Genomic DNA, 15,928 nt, shown 5'->3' on the forward strand with positions numbered 1-15,928 from the left:
AACTACAGTATAATTAGTAGACACGGATGTGGTCATCTTCCAGAGCCCTTGCTTTTGTTTTTGTAGCAAGTAGATGAAGACTAGGGTGACTGTAAAACATCAATATTTTATAAAACTCTTCTTTTCTTGTTCCAAAATTTCTGCCAAATTATACTTAAATGAAGTCTTCTGAGGAAAAAGCCTGTAAGAGTTCTTTACTATAAATACATTTTTGTGATTTTAAGAAGAATGGGGTATTTATAATGGATTGAACCAGAGCTTCTCTGCTCTGTGTTATCTTTATAATGTTTGCCATAAAGTGCTTCCAGGCGACATCTTGACTTCTGTAATTTTTTTCTTCCTTTTCGTTGGTGCCTGGAACAGATTATTGTGGGTTATAACATTTTAAAACATTTAAGTAATCCATTTGAAAGCAGGAAAAGGAGCACACCATTGATATGAAATTGCACTGACTTTCCAGAAAAGATTTTATCACAGAACTTCCAGTTTCTTACTCTAGGGAGAATGTTGCATAGTTTGATTTCTGAAATAAAATATATTTTTAAAGCAGTGTCTTTTTAAGGGAAAATAATGTGTACATTTTGTGGAAGAATTTTACCACCAGGAAAAAAAAAAAGTTTTAGGGTTATTCAGTGTATTCTGAAGTTAAACCTAAGTTAAAACCAGGTATTTGAAAGAATTATTCTATGATTTTAATAGATGTGCGTCTTTTTGCAGTAGAAGTGGGTATATTTGATCAGTGCTTAGTGGGGAAATAATTTTTCTGTTATTCACTCACAGGTTCTGTTTTTCACAGTTCAGGTTCTACTAACATGGAGTAACTGCTGTAATGGTTCAGAGTGGTTTTGATTTTTGATAACTGGGAGGTTGTGTTGCTTCGTTAGCTGTAGAAGGCATGAACATGCATTAACTTTAATATAACTGTGATTTAGAGCACAGATTTCCAATTTGAACCAGGGATAATCCAAAAATCAAGTGAAGCATTTTACAGTACTTTTTTAGTGCATGTAATAGCTAAAAAATAAAATTTTAAATCACAGAATCTAGAAATACTGCAAATATTGATTTCATGGTTAGGATTTACAGTGTTCATGAGAAATGCTGAAACTGGTAATATACACTGTTGGTCTCAAATATTTCCATACTTTTGAGATAGATCCTGCTTCTCAACACCTCTGTGTACATCTGACACCAGTACTGCAAAGATGGCTAAACTTGTGGAGTTTACAAAACATTTTGCTTTTGTATTAAAATTAGGACCTTAAAAATAAGGACCTTAAAATGAACGCAATTTGTAAAGGCTGACTCGTCAGCAGAGCACTTGTTCCACCCAGCAGTGGGAGGTGCAGGGGGATGCTGTGGCTTTTCCTGTCGCAGCCTCACGGGGGACAAGTTGCTTCCCTTCTCCGCGCATTGCTTTCAGGAAAAGTAGTAAAGGAAGAAAACTGATGTTATAAAATGTGTTGGTGTCAGATAAGGAAGTTGTGTTACTTGAGAATTGGCTCTAATTATCGTCACTGAGCACTCAAAAATCTCATTCATGAAGTTGTGAAACAAATTTTTTAAACAAAGAGCAAGCCAGAATGGTCTTGACATCTTGGAGAATATAACAAGAATAATATTATTTCTCTAAAAATTAACGTAGAGCATTCATCCTCGTTTATATTTTGTATCTTGTGGATTAGTTTAAATTGTCTTGTGGTTTTAATCTAGATTTAAAATAGCTAGGGATTTCCACATTTGGTTAACACTTATAATGTATATATACAGTGAAATTATGTTTTGACTTCCTGCTCTCCTCATCATTTTTTCGCCCTGTCCTCATGAGAGCAGACTGAAAATTCATCTCTCTTGGCTTTGTTAAATTCCATTTGTGTTTGGGTATATTGTTGAGATGAACTTTTTCCTAGAGCAGAAATGACTGATCATAGTCCAGTCTGCATAGTCTAGAAAGACAGTTGTCTCATTTATTTCCTGAAAAACTGAAACCCTTTGTGAATGAGCAAATGGAACGTATTATGTTATACAACTGGAATAAATTATATCTTTTTCCTTCTCCAGTCATAAGGATTTGTAAAATTAATTTATGTTTAAAACACTTAACTGCTAGAGTTTGGTGTATTCTGATTAGTATACAATGGTATTGAAAAGGGTTCTTGCCACAGCTTTGTGCTGGGATAAATCTGCTGATTTGCAGCAGTTAGAAAGTGTTTATAAGGGAAAACAAACAAACAAACAAACCAGGGGGAAATCAGTTGTTTTCCTTAATAAGCAGGTCTTTTAAATGCACCCAGGTAACATTTTAAATGCACCTAGGTAGCATTAACTTTATTTATTTATTTATTTTAGTTTTTAAATCACACTATTTTCAGTTCATGGATATTTATTTACAACAGTTTACAAAGAGTAACCAAGTTAGTTCAGTGAAACCATATGTAGAAAGGTTATTCTGCAGAGCTTTTAGCAAAACTTTCTAAGAAACTTAAAGTTTTGATGGAATTTGCATGTATTCACCCTGACAGAGATGTACCTATGTGTAGTTTGTTGGAGGCAGACCTGTATAGGCATCTTGCTTCAACACTGACGTTTTACGTACCGATAATCCATAAAGCAATAAATAATGTGGATAAATAGTTTTTGACACAATAGGGATTTTATCCAAGTGCATTTTCTAAACTTTATTTTTGTACATATGATTTCATTTTCATTTCTTAAATGTAGCGATAAAAACGTAAGAACAGATAATCTTACAACACGTTCTGCTTGAAATCAGAGTTTAATTCACAAGTTTATTCTTTCAGTAACATAATATAAAATATTATGTTTGAGTTTCAAGTAAGATATTGCTCATGAAAAGAAGTTGTGGTGACTGGGGGAAGTTCCTGAGGGGTGGAAGAAAACAAATGCCTCTTCTGCCTTCAAACAGGACAAGAAGGAGGATCCAGGGAGTGACAGACCAGCCAGCCTGACCTTGATCCCTGGGGAGGTGATGGAGCAAATCATTCTGGAAAACATTTCTGAGCTTCTAAGTACAAGAAAGTGATTCAGAGCTGTCAGCATGGATTTACAAAGGGGAAATCATGCTTCACCAACCTGGTCGTCTTGTGTGGTGAAGTAACTGGTTTGGTGGATGAGAGGGGAGAGCAGTGAATATCATTTAGCTTCACTTTAGGAAGGTTTTGACACTGCTGCATAGCATCCTCATGCACACACTGATGAAATAGATAAATGGTCAGGGAGGAAGCTGTAGAGTCGCTATCAAAGGTTGGTATGAGCAGCATGCAGTCTGTCTGGAGGCCAGTCACTACTGCTGTACCTCAAGGGTTAATCCTCAAGACGTGGTTTAGTGGGTGACGTTGGTGGTAGAGGGATGGATGGACCAGATGATCTTGGAGGGCTTTTCCAACCCTAATGGTTCTGTGATTCTATGATTCTAAGTGCAGTGAAGGGCAGCTAATATGATTAAAGGACAGGAGCACCTCTCCCATGAGGAGCGACCGAGAGAGCTGGGACTGCTCAGCCTGGAGAAGAGAAGGTTCAGATGGGTCTTACCAATATCTGTAAGTAGCTGATGGATGGAGTAAAGACAGAGCCAGGCTTGTCTCAGTGCCGCCCAGCGCAAGGACAAGAAGCAAGAAGCACAAACTGAAATACAGGAAATCCCACCTAAACATAAGGAAAAAACCTTTTCACTATGAGGGTGGTCAAACGTGGGAACAGGCTGTGTGTAGACTCCATCCCTGGAGATACTCAAAACCCAAGTGGACACAGCAGCCTTTTCTGAGCAGCGGGACTGGGTTGGGTGATCTTCACATGTCCCTCCCAACCTCAACTGTTCTGTGATTCACAGAGTAGCAGTGGTACTGTGCTATCTTTCCCTCCACCCTACTTTTCAGTCCTGCAACACAGTCACCTTCCAGGTATGAGTGTGAATTTATCATGGCAAAAATTAGATGGAAATTTCTTACTGCATGTATTGTAGAGTATTTGAAGAAATGTGAGCAAAAGTTGCCCTTTTTGGAGAGGGAAGTTTAGTTGTTGTTTTTATTGTTGATGCTGTTTCCAAATGTTATTAAAACAATTTTAGTGTCAGCTAAGTACATGACTCAGGAGGTTCATGCTTAAAGAAAACACTTTACTGAGTCAAGACAAAGCGACCTCCCATGGAGCTGGGAGTCTTTAGCATCTCTGAAACTCATTCCCAGAGGATTTCATGTTATTCTTGATTTATGGGGGTGTCACTGAGGACAGGGCTTCTCTTTTTGTGAGAAAAATCTGTCTTTTCATGCAGCAAGCTGTTAGACATTGTTAATCCTGCTGTCTGGCAGACCTTATCATTTAAAAACTCGTGGTGTAAACAAGATACTTCCATCTTCAGGTAAATAAAGTTGTTCTTCCAAAGGTCTTGCCTTGTTTAGGTCTTACCTCGGTGGGGCAATGGACTTGATTGATGTCTTTAGATGTTGCTCTCCAACAAGGTAGTTTAGAAGTATCTGTAGTTAACACTGTTAATTATTAATATTTTTTCAATAAGCTCAAAATAAATATTAATTGCTAACTCTTTTCCTGTTGTTAGAATGTTAGTAATTATATGCATCAATGAAACTTACTTCAGACTCCGAATATGGCTTTCGGTGTATTTAAGGAGCTCCAACAACCATCTGTTGGTTGCAGGTGACGTACCATCACAGAATGTGCTCATATCTCATTTTAAAGTATTTTAAGTCACATAATAACAATTTCTTTTTGTGTACTTGTCTGACATCACAAGACCTGCGGTTCTTGGCTGAGCTTAGTTTTCAGTGTTTCCAGTGGTGAAACTTCTGTTCCTTCTGAGATTGTTACAGAGGATTTTAACTCTTGTTTTCAGACGTTTTCCTTCTAATTTCCTCTAAATGTTCCTTTTCTAAATTTTGTCCCTTTACTTGATCTTATGCCTTTTTCAGTAGTTAAATGATGTTATGTAATGTTTCTCTTCTTGATGTTTATGCTTTTCCAATATCTGCAGACATCATCAAGGCCTAATTTTATACTGAAAAAAAAAACACCAAAAAACAAAAATAAACAAACAAAACCCCCCACATTTGTAGTTAACATATGTTACTTCCCATGCTTTCTTTTCTCACTGCCATATACATACAAGTTTTGGAAAGGGCGTTTTGCTTAAGCAACTAGGCTAAGTTCCTTTTAGTAAAATTTGGTATGGGACCATAGTTGGGCAGAGAAAGGTGTTAAAAAATGGAGGACTTTTTCTGGAACTAACTTCAGGCATTGAATTTAGTGCCTGAAGTAAAGGCACTTCTGTTTGTATGCACATCTTTTCCATCAACTGTATAGGAAATTTAGGCTTTTAACTGTTTTGTTCTGAGATATCTTATCGACCTTAACAATGTAAAAATCTGCAGTAGTTTATAAAGCAAATCCATGCAGTTTGTCATTGAGGAAGTACCCAGATTTAGACAATGGAGAGTCTTCCCAAGTCTTAAAGTTCATGTTTATTTTTTTTTATATATATGAATATATGCAGTTATATGTGTTTTATATATATTTATATACTCATAAATCTTATTGTTTAAATGTACTCTGTCGAGGACTGCATGAAACTGTGGACTGTAGGCCCTGTTGCATCATGCAGTAATTGTGGACGTAAGAAGAACTATACAGATTTAGGTAGGTTAATTTTGAGAGGCAGCTTGGTTTAAAGGTGGCACTTGGGTCTTCACATTAGAGAACAAGGCTAGTGAACTCATCTCTTCTTGGTTTTTATGATGGTCTGGTTGCATCCTAAAAAGAGTAGAGTTACATGGAGTAGCTCAGTGCAGCCTAGGCTGGGGGACCTTAATGTTTGCGCTTGTAGATCATCAGTTAGGACAAGGAAGAGGGCTATCCTGGACTATAATGGTCTCTCGTAATAGTGTGCTTTTTTCAGCTGTCCTTTCTCTGAATAAGTAAAAAAATCTGCATGCTTTATCTTTATGCAATTTGGGACTTTAATTAGTTAGTACCTTTCCATAATGGGTATAATGCAACCTCTTCAAAAGTTTACACCAGCCCTGCATTAGGGAGAAGTTGTGTTTTCCAGTTTCAGTGTAGACTTTGCTTGATTATAAAGCATACGGACTGCACAAAATGAAGTCCGTGGTATAGCACAAATCAGCGTTTCTGGTTTCCTCTTCACATCTGGGACAACTTCCCTAAGTACTGAGAGCAGATTCAGCATCTGAAAATCTGAGCTCACGTCCTACGGTGGTAAACTCTCTGTACAAGTCAAAAGTCATGGAAAAATGAACCTCTCTCCCACTTGATCCTCTTCTCCTGGTAGACCAACTGGCTGGTTGTTGTAATTCTCCCGGCCATATCTCAGTACATGCAGTGTAGGTTTGCCTTGAATCTTGCCCAGTGTGGTTTATCTGCTGTTTATCTCAGTGGGGTTGCAGCGTGCACAGCAATTGGCATTAAGGAGCTCTGGAGCCATGACTGTGTAAAGTGCAGGCAGATTATTTAGAAGTTGTAACATAAGCTTTTTAAAATGACTGTTGGGTGATTACTGATGCATCAGACAGCAAAATATGCTTTTTTACTCCCCAAGAATTGCTTCTTGCAAAATGCTAACATTTTCTTCCAAGTTTACCAATGAAGTCTTGACAGAAAAAAATAAAAAAATAAAAAAAAAAAAGGAAAATAACCTTTATTTTTGTGATCTATGTATTGGAATTATTGTAGCTTTTGAATGCTTGTTTTTATAGTAATGTATATGTGATTTTTCTAAACTTTATAGATAAAGTTAACACAGTGAAAACTTGCAGTTTGACTTCTTATCTCAAACACTTTCACTAAATCCTGGTAAAGAAGTACATTCTGTGTGACATGTGAAACCTATGTAAAGCTGATTTCATTAATTCAAGCATATAAATGTATTAACTATGAACTCTGATTGGAGTTAAGATTCCCTTTCATTTTTAAATGGGCTTTGATGGAAGTTACCTGATGAGCAGATAAACATATAAATAGACATGGAATTGCTTGAGTAGTTATTCTAATGCATTTTCAGGTACCACTGGTAGACCGTGCTGGTTAATTAACAGAATTCAAGGCTTTAATTGGTTCTTTTTTTCTTAAGCTAAAACAATATGCAAGCAAGCTTATTTATTTTTTAGATGAATATCCTTATACTAAGTTCACTGATGGTATTATGAAGGAATGATGCCTATAAAACAATGATCTGTCATATCATCTCCATTATGTAATGTATCTTAACATAAATGCTTTCGAGACTACAGTTGAATGTCTATTATTCTCTTCTTACCTTACTGTTTACACCTCTTTCCCCTACTGCAATCATCTTTTTTCTTTGGCACTTTTTTCCTCCCCGATTTTGTTCCTTCTTCCCTCTTCCACTCTGTAAAATGTGTCCTCCTGTGCGTGTCTAATCAATTTTCCACTTCTGTGCTAGACATCTCTTTCCTTTCACACTCTGATTCTTCCTAATTTGTTCAACAGCAGACGTGGCAAACAAAAGGGAGAAAGAAGTGCTCACAATTCTTGCTGTTCTTCTGTGATATCTCTTGCAATGACAGGCTTATTCCTATGCTCCAAAAAAGGAACCTGTAGTTCCCCAATTTTCTGTCATTGTAGGGACCAGACCTCAATATTTTTATCTTTGTCTTTAGAGTCAGCCTCTCACGGCACCAAGCAGAATTACTTCAACATATTGTATTACTGATTTTCCAAAGTTTGTTATTACTTATTTATAGTGACTTGTAATCTGTCTCCTTCTGGTATTTTAATTGCTGCAAGTTTTCTGGATGCTTTTATGCTCAGTACTGCATAACTGATTCTCATTGCCACCACCTGACCATCAGGTCTGTAATAATTGATATATTTAGGACGACACTTGCTTTATAGTATGAAAGCATCTCTGAAAATCAATATGCTATGTATTCCAGATGCATTCCTGCCAAGCAGCTGACAGAGATTTACTGTGTATTCTTACAACACTAAGGAGATGTTGAGTCCAGATATTATCCAGTCCAAATATGTTCTTCTTCTGTGATTTTATGGAATCTTTTTCTGTTTTTAGATTTGTAACAGCGAATTAGTTAGCTCTATATGTAGTGAGCACTTATATCTGGATCATGTTCTGCTTGGTTGATTAGTTAAAAAATGCAGGGTGGGAATTGGCTTGCTGACTGACACACCCCAGTTCAGCAGCCTGCAGAGTAGTTGTCTAGGTGTGAGTTCTATCTGTAGGTTCCCGTTCTGCATCAGCCTGAGGTGAACACCTTCCAAGCTCCTTTGATATTTATTGAATTTTAATTGATGATGCTCTCTCTGTAGTATATTTTTTCTGTGTGTTTCTCTATGGGCAAATACTTCACAGACACACCTATTCTGAATCTGGCTCTTCAGCACATGTGCCCTAAATTAGGAATTGCCAAATCCAGTAGCCTCAAATGCAGTCATTCAATACTGGAGATTCTGTCTTCAGTCACAGAAACACACATACAAATGGGTCTCTCAGTCAACCCTGAGGCTCCCCAGTCTGCCCAGAAGCTGGCCTGGACTCCTTGGTCCCCCCAACAGACCCTCTGGTCTCTCTGGTATCCAGCCCAGATTTATGATATGTGGACAGACTGGGCATGGCCAGTGCACTGACTGGCAGCTCGTTTAAAACAGCACCTTTTATCCCCTTCTGCCTATATTCTTCTGTTTTTCCACACTTGTTCCTCCGCAAATTACCTTGATCCCTCCTTTTTCCTGCCTATAGTCCTTCCCCTAAACATCCCATAACCAGTCTTGAGTAATTCTGAGGTGCTTTTTCCCTGATGAACCTCCAGTCCCTGTAGGTAGTAACCCGCCTCAGTCTGCAAGATGCTCTGGAGAGCTGCCTCTGCTCTGTGTCACCCCTGGACCATGGGGCCGAGGGTCTCCTGGGCCATCCCTGCGAGGCACCGAGGCAAGGGTTTGCTTCTCTGATCAGGTTATTGAGGGTCTTCCGCTGTTCCTTAGCACTTCAGTGTTTGTGGGGACGAGCCTTTCAGCATGTAACCTCACATCCTACTTCAGCAATAGGCATCCATAGAATCATAGAATGTCCCAAGTTGGAAGAGACCCACAAGGACCATGGAGTCCAACTCTTGGCTCCACACAGCACCACCCAAAACCAGACCCTATGTCTGAGAGTGTTGTTCAAATGCTTCTTGAACTCCTGCAGCTCGATGCTGTGACCACTGCCCTGGGGAGCCTGTCCCAGTGCCCGACCACCCCTGGGTGCAGAACCTTTCCCTCACACCCAGCCTGACCCTCCCCTGCCCCAGCTCCATGCCGTCCCCTCGGGTCCTGTCGCTGTCCCCAGAGAGCAGAGCTCAGCGCCTGCCCCTCCGCTCCCCTCGTGAGGGAGCTGCAGGCCGCCATGAGGCCTCCCCTCGGCCTGCTCTGCTCTGGGCTGAACAAACCCAGGCACCTCAGCTGCTTCTCATACATCTTGCCCTCTAGACCCTTCACCATCTTTGTGGCCCTCCTTTGGATGCTCTTTAACAGTTTTATGTCCTTTTTATACTGTAGTGCCCAAAACTGCACACAGTACTTGAGGTGAGGCCTCACAAGCGCAGAGCAGGACAATCATTTCCCTCAAATGGCTAGCAATTTAATTCTATGATTCTATGAGCTGTATTCAAAACAAAACAAAACAACAACAACAACAACAACAACAAACTCCTTAGCTTCTTACTCTAAGAAGATGAGAAAGGGCAACAGAAAGAATTGAAGACACACACAAAAATAAATCACAGCTTAAAGGTTTACTCAAAGTGTAATTCTATCACCTTCTGATTAATTTTCACCATTTCCCACTCATATATTTGATGAATTTGGGAGTGGAACTGGGTAAAAAATGTTTATTTGGTCTTTCCAGGGAATGAGAACGATTCTCGGGTCTATGATGGGCACAGTGGGTGAATCTCTGAAGTTCTCCTCTCTAACTCGAACTAGGAAATTGGGAAAGATTATTTCTTCTATTATTTCTGCACGTGAGAAATCAGTTATGTTAGTTTTGTAGTCGTGAAATTCCTTGCTTTTCCTAACTATATCGTGTCTTATATTTCATTAACTGGTCTTTCAGGGTCTGCTCATCACAGATTCCACATGCTGGGGAGGTCTACGTACCAATTTGTACCTCTTTGGTTTTCTCAGGAATATTTTTTCTATTGCTTCTTCTTTCCTTCCCTTCTCACTGTAGTAGGAAAAAAGTTTTTGTGCTAGGTAGATGGATAGACACAAACCTCTCTTTCAGCAGATAGAAAATAAATGTTATGGAATATAAGTGTATCAATGGGAAGCAACAGAAGTGGGGTATTTTTGGGAAACAATGTTGATGAATCAGGCTGGCAGGCAGCAACAAATAAATACCTCTGTGCTGCAGAAGGGTATGCCCTATGTGAGATTTTCAGGTGCATAAAAAAAAATGAAGTCTGGAGGGGCCATCCCTGCTGCTGCAATTCCTGTCAAGTAGAAACAGAAAAGGAAAATTTGTTAGGGACTTCTAGAGAAGAAAAAAAAAAGCATATTTCCCAGCAGTCTACCTCAGTGCTTTTATCCTTTTCCTAGGTTAGATTCATCAAATTTATTCAAGGTGGTAAATTCCACATGAGTTGGGGCAGCTTTGTTATGGTATGAATTCAATAGAAGTCCCAGTAAAGGAAACTATTTATTCTAGCTTAGTGCACTCCCAGCCACCCTGGTTATACTTCCTTTCTGGCCAGTATAGCTTTTCAAGTCTGTGGAGGATGGGAGATTGCAGCAGCTTTCTGTCTCCACAGTCTACTCTCCTGGTGGTCTGGCCACCTGGAGAGCTCTGCATCAGGGTTTTTGAAGCAAGTCTGTGCTGTGCCTGGCCCGATACTTTTGCAAACTTTTAAAACCCTAAGAAATGTAGCAAAGAAAATGCTTTATCTACTTCTGTAGCAGCCCAAGATTTTGAGGTTCTTGTGATGGAGGTCTCTGTACCATGAGTAGATGTTGTGTCTTACCATGTGCCAAGTATATAAATATATATATATATATATACATGTGCGTGTGTCTACACATAGTATGCCATGATATTCCATTTAGTGGGTTAAACATTTAGCCCTTTTGATGGGCCTGGAAACATCATTACAGGAACTTAAATAAATTAGAAATAAAAGCTAAAAGTAAACAACAAAAGAGCTGCAGCAGTCTTTTCTTTCTCCATGCTACTATTTTAATACTTTTGTGAAAACATGGGTAAGCTGATCACCCCCTTGTAAAAATGTTTCCTTAGAACAGACAAACCTTTGAAATTGGATCATCTAAGAAAGCTTCAATTTAATGTATGACATGCATAATGGGTAGATGCTTCTATTGTCAGGACAGTCTTCCATATCGATTTACCGTTTTGATGTACCGCTAATGTATTTTACTATATTTCCTCTTCAGTATTTACCTGTGGAGAAACAGCTCTTTTCTATTTTCAACAGAATTTGTGTATGATTCAGAGGAAGACTTATATTTCAAGCAAAGGGAAAGTTCTTTTAAGGACTCTCTAACAAACAAACCATTAAAAAACAAAGCAAATATGAAATGAAATTCATAAGTTATATTAAAATATCAACTTTAGTTTCAGTCCCCAGAAGCAAGGGCACCAAATTTTGGTTTCCTTTTTTACCTTTTTTTAAGTATTTTCCTTTGGTTCTTAACGTACCTCGTGTTCTGTAACTTGGCAAAAATCTGAGTTCCTGATTCTTCACTCAATGTTTATTCTGCTATGGAGAAATACAATGAGAAATGTAGGGACAAAAACGGAAGAGTTTACTACTTTACTGTTTGTGCATTTGCAATTACCTCCATATTGCATTATGTCCAGTAGCAGAAGGGGTTAAAAAATCCTTTGTGTTTTGTATTTTAAGATTACCCTATAAACATGTTAGAATCTAGAGCTGATGGCAAGAAACATGTCAAATGCTTTTCAAATTTAATTAGCATCTTTGCAAATTTTTTAGCATCTAGAAGATCCAGTATCCTTTAAAAAAAAGAAAAGAACAAAAAAATCAGTAAGCAGCTGTGAGGAGGTGTAGTGATTTTTTGGTTTTTGCTGAGAACATGTCTAGATTTCAGCATCTAGATTTCTGCGTGTGGGAAAGGAATTGGCAGAAGGTACATGGTAAAACAGTGAAGGCAAACTGAGATACAAATAGGTTCTGAAGTCAGAAAGAAAAAGAGTGGAACAGAGATGGAGAGAAAGTAGGTGCACCTGGAACTTGATTTTCAACTTGATTTTCGATGTAAACAAGTAGTGCATTTTGTTATATCTCTTTTCTTTGTGTTCCAGTGTAGAATTTCAGCATCAACTCTAACGTCTCCTTTGCATCAGAATGGAGCAAAGAGATTTGGTGTCGGTCTCCTCTTAGATCAATATTTTGTATCTTGATTGAATCTCTTCTACTTTTCATGCCATGTTTGGAGCTGACAGTTCCCTCTGAGAGAGAAATGCAGACAGGGAATGTATCTCAGTGTAGAATAAATTACATCCTCAAAATAAAATCCTCAAAAATATTTTTGTCTTTGCACTTTGTTGTTTTCAGAAAAAAAAAACAGAAAACCTTTCCTTTGTATATGTGAAATTATTGCTAATAAATCTATGAACAAAAGTAATTGATGTTCAAGATCATAATGCTGGCAACCAGGCATTTACCACTCTCTTAGATATATATTTTTTGGTTTGCATTTTAAGTTTTAGAAAGAAAAGGAAACAATTTAAAAATATTAAAGAATAATTGAGAATGAACAACATATTATGGTTGTGGTGGCTGATTTCAGTTTGTTCTTGTATGCATGGTGTGAATAGAAAAAAACATTTTTTTTCTGGCAATTTACATATGCACCACTCTTAAAAATGAAATAGTTAGGTTTATCATTTATGAGCAATTGTTTTAAATCTGTGAGTTTTTTCATATTATTTTACATTCCAGTGTAATATGGTAATAAATATTTCTACTTTTATATGTATTTCCTATATAATACACAGGTATTTGCAGTTTATAAAATATTTAATAGGATCTGGTCTGCTGTTCTGTACTTGTAGTCCTAGGAAGTGTCAGACATTATAATTCATGTGCGTGTGCACTCCTGCATAACAGAGAAGAAAATTTTTGAGTTGTCCTGATTTTAGAGATGTTGTACAACACATTATAAAACATGAGCATCTCTTTAAATTGCTGATAGTCTAAACAAGAGACAAATGATAGTGAACAAAGATAGAGTGTAATTTTCTCCACCTACGACTAGTGTAGAACAGTAGGGTATGCTTAGATGTTGCGTGAGTGCTCATGTTATGCTCTTAGAGATGTCAAGGTGAAATTGAATATCATTAAAATTTCAAAAGGTGTGTGAGGAATACTGGATATCATTTCATTATTAGATAAAGGGAAAAAAATGCTGCTGTGTACCTCTTTAACTACTGTGATTCTGTAGTAAAAAATAAGTTGTTTGTAGATAAAGAATTTTTTTTATTTCACTGTAGGAGAAAGAATGTATCTGTAAGAAAATAATTGATATAACCAATCACCCAGGAATATTTTAATCTTATAAATAAAATTAAACTATTTTAATAAGAAACTGCAATGTTACTTTTGGCCTGTAGCATTTCAGTTACAGTGAATATATTTTCCTACATAAGTTTTCTAATTTTAAAAGCTCATTTTTGGGTGGAAAGAGAGCAGGTTTTTTTTTTTTAGAAATGCCCTGGGGCAGTATTTGAAATCAGCAAGTGGTCTTTCACTGCTATACTGATGTAAGACTGGAATAGCTTTTTTATTTAGATATTCATGGAATGATAAGGTATTTTCAGTGAGCCCTAGTTGGGCCCCATTGCAACCACTTTGGAATTAACAGCTTTAACTTTTAAAAATAATTTAGCCAAAAGTCAGATACAGAGAGACTGGATATAGAGCAACCAGTCAGCGCTGAAAATGATTAATGACTTGGGTCTCATGAGTGCCTTTGATTTCTGGAGACTTCCATTGTTGGAATAATTGTATTTCAAAAGTATTGTGCCTGCTGGAGTCCACTTAGACACCAGATCTGAGCTGGTTTGTTCTGATCAAGAGATTCAGCTTTTAGGAAAGCTGTGATGTGCAGGTGTCCAAGCAGCTGCAGACCATCACTGTTCCGCCTCCCATCATTGGCAAGTTGCTCTGGTCCTTCGTTCAGAAGCAGAAGGACAACATTTAATGTTTACTATGAGAATGCGTGAATTAGTTTTTAATTCTGTTCATCACAACAGGGAAAAATATGTTCTTTTTTATGTTAGTAAAAGAACTGAAATAAGAGAAAGTGAAGGATTTTGGTGTTCTTGAATCCTCTATCATATACAAAAATGGCTGAGAAGGCAAAACTAGACTTACTCACTTAGAGCATCCTTCTTTAGTAAGTAGCACGGTTGATACATTAACAATCTTTTTCAAGGTTTTGTGTAGCTTAAAAAAAAATTGTTAAAAGTGTCAAGGTACAAAGAACCATAGCTAGAAAGCTTAAATACCCCATATCCACTACGTGGCACTGAACTGAAAACATAGGGGTTTGGAAGCAAAGAATAAATAGTAGCCAGCTAAAACAAATAACGTCTTTTTGTGCCTTATGTGATGAAGGGAATACTGCATAGAATAAGAGCCCTTTTCCTTCTTCTAGTGTGCAGTTCAACTACCCAGATGATGGTGTCTGCTTAGGGAGGAGTGGGCAGCTCTCCAGACTCACTGACCTTGAATGGTTAGGAGGGAACTTTGGTTGTCCAAATGTAGCCATCTACAAGTCATTTTGGACACTAAAAGACCTCCATCGTTCAATCAGACCATCAACTGCCTCTCTGAAGGGGTGCAGCTACAAGTAATAAATCTGCAAGCCCGGATGTCCTGGACATTTCAATTTAAGTGCCCTGGATCTGGACCTGAAGCACACCACCCACACTGAAGATGAATGGTTTTGTAGGACTTTGGGGGCACTGTATGGGAAAAGCACAGGCTCTGGAGTGAGGCAGAAGGCTTTATGCAGTACCTACAGTCTTTACCAAAAAGCTGGTAATGGCAATGGCCACTACCCATCTTAGAGCAAAAGAGCTACCCCATCTCTAGCTGAGTGACTAGCAGTGAAGGCAGGTGTAGAGAGCAAGTTCTGTTATTTCTTGGTGAAGATAGTCTTACAAAAAGCTTGTCATCACAATTCCTCATTTTATGATCCCTATTCCAATTGCTTTGCCTTTTGTTTGTGATACCGTATGAACACTGTCATCTCTTCATGACCTCGTGTCATTTAATCTTGCAAGGCAGACTGTAAGATCCTCTCATATATTATTACGTAAAAAATGTTTACCCTCGATTCTAGTAGTTCTTTCCTTATCTTGTCACTAACATTTAGATTTGGGATAAAATACCTGATAATGTTTTACCTTTTAACATTGTTATTCGGTAATTTTGTAGGTGAAGGGGGATGCAAATATAGGCTGCTAGTAGAACCCATGCTACAGCTTTGCCTACTCCCGTTTTTTGTATACGTTTTCCTTAATGAACTGGATTTTCCTCCTTTCTCCTGCAGTTTTCAGCTTTTTTCATTATGTACTTTCAAATACATTCTTGCAGCTCTTTTGTTGCTACAATCAGATTACTCACTTTGATTTATATTCCTTGCAGCACAGGCAATGATCCATTTCCATATGGTATACAGGTGTATTAAGGTTGTTGTTCTTATTCAGATGTTTTTTATTTTGAGACCACCTACTTTGTTTCTATTTAACTCATTTTCATAACCTTGCAATACATTTATTTCTTTCAGGTTTTCCTTAGGAGATGCTCGCAGGCCGCTCCATGAGTCTGCAATATTGGTGGAAGATATCGTCCACACTCAGCTGATAAATCTGGTA

At 37.9% G+C, this 15,928-nt stretch overlaps 1 protein-coding gene across 3 annotated transcripts in view; it reads left to right on the forward strand.

Annotated features, from left to right (window-relative positions):
* SUPT3H (SPT3 homolog, SAGA and STAGA complex component) overlaps window positions 1-15,928 on the forward strand; it is a 280,720-nt gene that overhangs the window by 125,543 nt on the left and 139,249 nt on the right. For all 3 annotated transcript variants that reach the window (XM_080587425.1, XM_080587423.1, XM_080587424.1), the window contains exon 3: window positions 15,841-15,925. In XM_080587425.1, the coding sequence (XP_080443551.1) occupies window positions 15,841-15,925 (85 nt within the window). The remainder of the gene's footprint in view (window positions 1-15,840; window positions 15,926-15,928) is intronic.

This window comes from Anser brachyrhynchus (assembly GCF_964034855.1).
Source record: "Anser brachyrhynchus genome assembly, chromosome: 3".
Taxonomy (NCBI): Eukaryota; Metazoa; Chordata; class Aves; order Anseriformes; family Anatidae; genus Anser; species Anser brachyrhynchus.